We start from the raw sequence: 7,760 nt of genomic DNA, 5'->3' as shown, positions 1-7,760 counted from the left end.
CTTATCATCAGTAGCATTTACTAGCAATAAATGAGCCTGCGAAACATTAAACTGAAACCACTCTTTTATGTGAAAAGCAAAAACAGAAGTTATTTTACAAAAATAACCAGTAACCAGCTTCAGCAGATTTTTGAGTTTTCTCAACTTGTTGTTTTAAGTTTATACAACTAAAATTTGAGAATCTCCCACAAAAATAAGTCGAGCAAACTCAAAAATCTGCTGAAGCTGGTTACCTTAAAATTTTAAGTTGGCTCAACTTTTTAAATTTTTTTATTTTAGTGTAGACAACAGCTCCTTAAACCTCACATCACTGTAGTGCATCGTTATTTGAAGACGTGTGTTTTCCTGATCTCAGTCTGAGCGCTGAGGCGTGTTTCTCTGGGCTGCAGGGATGTTTATTTGTTGGTTTGTTCTGTGTGTGATCCGTCAGCGCTCCTGTACGAGCTGAAGGTTCCTCGCTGGGACTTCCAGACGGGTCGGCAGCTGCGCACGAGTCCGCTGTACGACCGCTTGGACACGCAGGGAGCACGCTGGATGGAGAAGCACGGCTTCGAGCGAGCCAAGTACTTCGTTCCAGCCGGGAAAGGTGAGAAACCACGTCTGATCAGCGCGTGTTCATTTCAGCTTTGACCGTTTCTGTCACACGTACAGGATGATTACTGCTGTGCTCAGATCAGAGATGAGTTATGTATTTACCAGGAAAAAAAAGAAGTTTAAACACTCTCTTACGCTGGACCCTCTATAATGTGGCAAAAATATAGAAAATATCAATATGTGACCCTGGACTCCAAAACCAGTCATAATGGTCAGTTTCTTTTTAAATATACCTTTGATTATATACATCATCTGAAAGCTGAGTAAATAAGCTAGGACAAATCTGAGGGAGCAAAAAAACAAAATATTGAGAAAAACAAAGTTTTGATATATTTACGGTTGGAAATTTACAAAATATCTTCATGGAACATGATCTTTACTTAATATCCTAATGATTTTTGGCATACAATGTATTGTTGGCTATTGCTACAAATATACCTGTGCTGCTTATGACTGCTTCTGTGCTGCAGGGTCACATATTGAATGTGGCAAAAATATTGAAACATGACAATGACGAACACAAGACACACCATTACAATAAATATTTTAATAAAAACATGCTGTAGATGATAATATGATGAAACAGTAACACTGCAGTGCATGTAGTTTAGTTACAGGTATATAAAACAGGACAGTGGCGCCATCATGTGTTCACTTCCCATATTTGCTCCTTAAATTGTGCTGTGAAGGGCTCACGGCTTCAGGCCTCATCAGTGAATCCTTTGTTTTGTGCTGTGCCTGTTAAAGTTCATGTATGGTTGGCGTGTTATGGATCGTCAGTGAAAGCACAGTTTCTGGCTGGTTTTCACAGACTTCTGTCAGGTTTCATACCTTGAATGCGACACCTTTAAATTTGTGTCCAAGCCTCGAACTAGAAGTGTACTTCATCAACATTTAAGAGATCAGTATGGACTCTCGCAGATGAATGATCAGCACATTTTACCATTTAGAAAACTGAAATGTCCCATAATGCACCATGTCTTCATCCGCACAGATTTGCTGGCGCTGGATCAGAGCAAGACCTTCTACAAGCCGGACTGGTTTGACATCGTGGGTGCGGAGGTGAAGTGCTGTAAGGAGGCGGTGTGTGTCATCGACATGTCCTCCTTCACCAAGTTTGAGCTCACAGTGAGTCCTGGTGGTGTTCTGTGAGAGCTAGCAGAGGTCTGCAGGCTCCGTGTGTGACTGCTGTCTGTGTTTGTGTCAGTCTGCCGGAGATCAGGCCCTGCAGCTGCTGCAGAGACTGTGTGCCAATGATCTGGACGTTCCTGTCGGTCACATCGTCCACACGGGCATGCTGAACCACCGAGGAGGCTACGAGAACGACTGCAGCGTCGTGCGCCTCAGCAAAAACAGGTGCCCCGGGGAGGGATTCGTTTGAGTTTCTTACATGAAACTGCTGCAGGTTTATGCATTATAGTACAACAGATTTATATGATACTGTATTGCAATCACAGAGCTGCGGTGTTAAATGCAAATGAACAAGATCATCTGTGAAGCTAACATTGGACAGAGTTCAGTTTGGCAGTCAGAGCACTGTTTAACATGTGATTATTATTCAATATAACAAAACCCAGCAAAACTGCTTGTTTCTGAAAATGCTGTAAAGCATTCACAAACAGTTCAGTTCTCAGCTGATTAGATTAGATTCAGTTAGATCTTCAAATCAGGTCTTTATTATTGACATCCACTGGTTCTCTCATTTCTTCTCTGCCTTCAGTTTCTTCATAATTTCTCCCACCGATCAGCAAGTTCACTGCTGGTCTTGGATTAAGAAACACATGCCCAGTGATCCCCAGCTCCACCTGGAGGACGTCAGCTGGAAGTACACCGGTCAGACCAGTGTTTCTAAACAAATGTCAAAGTTTTTAAAATTTTAAGTGTCGTGAAATCTGTAAAACATGGTCTAATCTTGTAACTAGAGAGTGAATGTATGAAATGAAACGCTCCGCTATATAAAGGCCTAAAGAGCTGATGGCGGGGATCTCTGACTCCTGTGTTTTCCTCAGCTCTGAATCTGATCGGTCCTCGAGCCATGGACGTGTTGTCTGAGCTCTCGTATGTGTCCATGACTCCAGAACACTTCCCCTCGCTCTTCTGTAAGGTGAGACCAGCACGTCTGCTGAGATATTTGCATTAAAAATCAGCAGAAGTGAGTTATTACTGAGGCGCTCGGAGCTGGTGATTTACTCCGCTGTGCTTCCGGCTGCCGAGTTCACATGAGGACTAACTGTGCTGTGTTTTGCAGGAAATGAGTGTGGGTTACGCTAACGGCATCAGGGTCATGAGTATGACGCACACGGGAGAACCAGGGTTCATGCTGTATATTCCCATAGAGGTACATCACTCCGACTGACATCTACTTGTACCATATACACTGTACTAAAATGAACAAAATACAATCATTGTACAAAAACCGTAAAAATAGAGATGTGCTGTAAGAGGCTGTCGACTCTGGAGTCTTCATGCCTCTAAAAACAGCCAAACACAGTGTGTCCAAATGAAACAGATCGCAGGGGTATCGGGACACGTTTTTAAAAGCTGAACTACTTTTAAACTGATAAAGTCTTAGTGCAAGGATTTCGAGATGCTGAGAAAGCAGACGTGACGAGGCCGTGTGAACGCTGTAGTGATGAGACGCTGCTCTTCTTCTCCCAGTATGCACTGCACGTGTATAATGAGGTGATGTCCGTGGGGCAGAAGTACGGCATCAGGAACGCGGGGTACTACGCTCTGCGCAGCCTGCGGATTGAGAAGTTCTTTGCGTTTTGGGGGCAGGATCTGGACTCGTTCACCACGCCGCTGGAGTGCGGACGGGAGTTCAGGGTCAAGTTTGACAAGGTCAGTTTCTTCATTTCTTCCGACTTGGACCAGTTAGCAACCGCATACAGCTACCCAGAGTGCTCGAACAACCACATAATAACTCCCTGTGTAGCACCACATATACAGAATACAGTACTGGAGACCTCAGATGATTAGTGCACTGGCCATTAGCAAGAACTAATCATATTTTTGGCCTGTTTACATGTACAGGCCTGTAATTATGAATACGCATTTCAGGTATAATCCAGCATTCACTCACATATGCAGCTGTAAGTCAGTATGATGTTTTTAAAATGAAGGGTAACTGTATTTAATTGTACATATTGTAAAAATATACTATATCGGTCATCTTGAATGGCAGTAGACTATTATAGCGTTCACCTTTCTGTGATGCGTCTGAGCTCCGCTGGGTTTCTCACGACTCTTCTTGGCTTCGGTGAAACACAGATCCGTCGCTTCACATCAAGCGTTCGGGGACCTCTGTGCAGCCGGGTTTATTCAGCACACAGCGCTCGTAACGTGATGATTAGGGTCCTATGAAATCCGTTTTATTTATTTATTTATTAAGTTTTATTTTTTTCTGGATTCCATTATTTTTTTCTCTCATTTAAATTACTTCTAGCCTCTGTTTTAATGGTTAAATTAAATTGTATTATTTAAAAAGCATGTCTAATTAATTGAAATCATCAAACTTGTACAATTTAACAGCAATTTATTAAATTTTTTACAAAAATTACATTTCTAAGGCCCTATGAAATACTTTTTTCCCCTCTAAAATGTTTAGTTTTTTTAATTTACCAAATTCTGTTTTCCATTTTAATGGTTGCATTACCTTTTAATAATCAAAAGCATCTCTGAATAAATGAGTTTATTTTGTTATTCTGTGTTGTGTATTTACATTTTTCTGATAAATAAATTCTGGTAAGTAGTTTTTCTGGTAAATATTCCTTAAAAATAATTTTTAATGATAGTTTTATTAGTAGTAGTAATAGACCCTTTTCCTGTTAGTAAACATTCTGATGTTTTTCTGTGGGCGGAGCTTCGGTGGTGGCCTGGGATCCCCTGACCGCTTCACTAACGCTAGCTATGAAGTCTGCTAGCTTGTTTTTTTTTTTTAACAATAACTGGAGAAATTCCGATTTTACCTGCATATGTACGGTCACTCACTGTCCGGGACCGCAACTGTTATTTGAAAAGTTTAATTTTAACGGACGAAACCAGATTGGCCGACCTGTACTCACTCAAAGGATGGACGATCTGACAGGATTCCCTCCGCCTGAGTGACTCGCATCTATCGTGTATAGTAAAACTCACCGTGTATCTAGTCATGAAGATGTAATATATATTTCAATTTCAGCAGGCAACTATTTTTTTTCAGCTACATTATTATTCCAGCCACAATTACTCGTAACAGAATGGACAAACTCACTATTGTTGAGTTAAATCGAGTTATAAAGTCCGAAATACGAAAATAAAGTTGCATTTGCTAGAAAAAAAGTCTCAAAAAATAATGGAGTTGTTTTGACGACAGTATTCTATAAAAATGATTTGTATTCTGATTCTGACATCCAGAGGCAGAACAGTGCATTTTATCTCTTATTCTGTGGATTTTTCACAGTTCTAGCAGTTTCTGCGCGCGCAGCTGCGAGTGACGTAACTGTGACGTCTATAGTATCGTTACACCAAGTAAAATATTTCTGTCACAGTTTCTTCAAGTTAAACCAAACTTTTATTCTGACAGGTTGTTGTGAACACCTATAGGTTTCTGTTTGTATTTGTGATGATAGTTTTTCTCAAAAGAAAAGGTGAAATGCTCATGAAGTGATCAGTTCTAGAGATCGTGTTCATATGTGCTCGTATAGTGAGGCGGCAGACGCCATTCATTCACACACACAGGAGCATGCAGGATTCATATTTAAATAGTATTTTTGCAGCTTAATATTTACAGACACTAATCCATATCCAGAGCTGGGTAGATTACTTACAAATTGTAATCCGTTACTGATTCCAGATTACATGACACAAATTGTAGTCAGTAACGTAATCCGTTACATTACACATTTTAGGTAATATAATCAGATTACTTTTAGATTACTTTTGATTTAACTCATTTATTACATTGATTTAAATAGCATTATCTTGTACCATAATGATGGAAAAAATGCAAAGTGTACGAACACTTGTTCCATTCATTGTAATTTACAACATGAAGTGCATTAAACATTATATAACATCAAGGTTTCCCAAACTAGGGTTCGTAAAGGAACTGCAGGGGGGTTGTGAGTTTAATGAAAAGCTGACAATTAATCATAAAAAAATTAAAATTAAAATAAAGTTTACTACCCAGCTCTGTCCATATCGTGTTTTGATTCAGGTGTACTGTCCTACTTTTGATGTTTCCATCCAAAATGTGGCAAATTCAGTGAGGTTCGGCGTTGTACAGTGAATTGTGTTTTTCTGGCTGATTTGGCGGAGCTTCGCTTGATGAGTGTTGTGTTGTTCCCTGATCTCTCTCAGGACACAGATTTCCTGGGCCGGGACGCTCTGCTGCGGCAGCGCTTGCAGGGAGTCTCGCGCCGCTTCGTGATGCTGGTTCTGGAGGATCACGACACGGAGCTGGACGTCTGGCCCTGGTGGGGCGAGCCCATCTACCGCAGCGGAGAGCTGGTCGGAGTGACCACCAGCAGCGCCTACAGCTACACGCTCCAGCGCCACGTGTGTCTGGGCTTCCTGAGCCCCGTCAACGCCGACGGCTCTCCGGCTGCGGTCACCGCCGACTTCATCAACCGCGGAGACTACGAGCTGGACCTTGCTGGACAGAGGTTCCCTGCCAAAGCCAAGCTCTACCCCTTCAGCTCGCTCTTCACGCAGCAGAAGCGGCGCAAGGACGACATGGAGCTCAGCAACTTCCAGAGCAAGTGAAGACGAGCCGCAGCGGACCCGATGTCACCGGTCAGCCTCTCGACGGCAGTCGCTCGTTGTGTGTGCTTCAGCGCTCTATAAATGTGTGTTTTTGGGCTGTTGGTGTGATGGTGTGTGTCAGGAAGCACCTGCGCGGTGAACAGACACGGCCCAGTTTTGACAGCTGACAGTTATTTGAAAGCATAATTGACTTTAGAAAGAAAGCCTTTCTGTGTTTCTTACTAAATAGTTGAACTTTTGCTCTGTTGATAGTCCGGTCACGTCTTCTTGAAGAAGTCCTGTTCTGCTCATCATTGTCAAGGTCTGGCTTTTTGCCACGTCACATGGTTTCACATAAAGGGATGTATTTTTATATGTCAGATTACCACTAGACAATCAGTGTCCGTTTGAAGCGTTGAATTTTAATTGGAGAGAACTGGAGCAGAATTTCACACTTCGTGCCACACTGTTTTGTAATGAGACTATAACACTAAATGAGGGACGTGTAAATTATATGTGACATTAATGAGATCCTGGAGCGACGCTTTATAAAGTGCCTTGCAGCATTCGCAGCGTGAAGCACATGAAGTCGTCTGGTGTTCGTCTCGGTGTCCTTCTGCTCGTGTGTCTCTAGTAAAGGCTGTTTATAGTGTCGTCTCATCAGGATGGCCTTGTGTTCTGAATCACGTGATCTGTTGGTTGTGAATCTGTTCGTGAGATGGTGTCGACAGCATAATATTTACATCATCTGTATGTTAAAGGTTATTTAAAAGCTTAGAGCCAGATCATATTTAAATGCACTAAGAATTGCACGTCATGTTTAAATGAGAAGCAGCTTTGCACAGTGAGGATCGGTGGTGTGTTTGAAAGGCCACTCAATGATTACAACGAGGGGAATTTAATAAAAACATGTTCAGGACAAAGTTCTTTCTTTTTCTGTTTCTTTTTTTAGTACAAAATATAATTTCTGGTTTCTTTGAGGTGAAATAAGAGTAAAGCATTGCACACAATGCAAGTAAATCACTAAAGTTTATTCAGCCACAGTGACTTGTACTTTTAACTGCGCTCATCTCTTGATTTGATGTTGTCCTGCGAGTGTGTGTGTGTGTAGATCTGTCAGTGCGAGACAGAATAGTTTGTTAGGCATCGGTTGTGTAGAGAATCTAAGAAGAATGATCTGTTGTTGGAGATCTGATTGTCGTGTGATTCGGAGCTGGAGAGATCAGGTGTGCACCTTATGCTTTGCTTGTACCTGCTGTGTTTTTTAAATGTCAGACAAAGATAACAGGACTATTATACAGTAAATATGATCCTTCTGGTCGTCTTTGTATTTATATCATTATATTGTACAAATGTTTGATTAATTTTCATAAATAAAATATGTAATCAAGGTTTGACTCATTTGGATTCATAGGCTTTATGTATTTGTTGTGTCTCTTTTC

At 41.4% G+C, this 7,760-nt stretch overlaps 1 protein-coding gene across 2 annotated transcripts in view; it reads left to right on the top strand.

Moving 5' to 3' along the window:
• The window catches only part of pdpr (pyruvate dehydrogenase phosphatase regulatory subunit), a 23,805-nt gene extending 16,090 nt beyond the window's left edge, over window positions 1-7,715 (top strand). For both annotated transcript variants that reach the window (XM_058751290.1, XM_058751289.1), the window contains 8 exons: window positions 431-586; window positions 1,589-1,722; window positions 1,802-1,950; window positions 2,315-2,427; window positions 2,604-2,698; window positions 2,843-2,932; window positions 3,253-3,435; window positions 5,935-7,715. In XM_058751290.1, the coding sequence (XP_058607273.1) occupies window positions 431-586; window positions 1,589-1,722; window positions 1,802-1,950; window positions 2,315-2,427; window positions 2,604-2,698; window positions 2,843-2,932; window positions 3,253-3,435; window positions 5,935-6,339 (1,325 nt within the window). In that variant the 3' untranslated portion in view covers window positions 6,340-7,715. The remainder of the gene's footprint in view (window positions 1-430; window positions 587-1,588; window positions 1,723-1,801; window positions 1,951-2,314; window positions 2,428-2,603; window positions 2,699-2,842; window positions 2,933-3,252; window positions 3,436-5,934) is intronic.
• The last annotated feature ends 45 nt before the right edge of the window (window positions 7,716-7,760 follow it).

The sequence above is a fragment of the Onychostoma macrolepis genome, chromosome 18 (assembly GCF_012432095.1).
Source record: "Onychostoma macrolepis isolate SWU-2019 chromosome 18, ASM1243209v1, whole genome shotgun sequence".
In the NCBI taxonomy this organism is placed as follows: Eukaryota; Metazoa; Chordata; class Actinopteri; order Cypriniformes; family Cyprinidae; genus Onychostoma; species Onychostoma macrolepis.
This window is presented reverse-complemented; position numbering and strand designations above follow the sequence as displayed.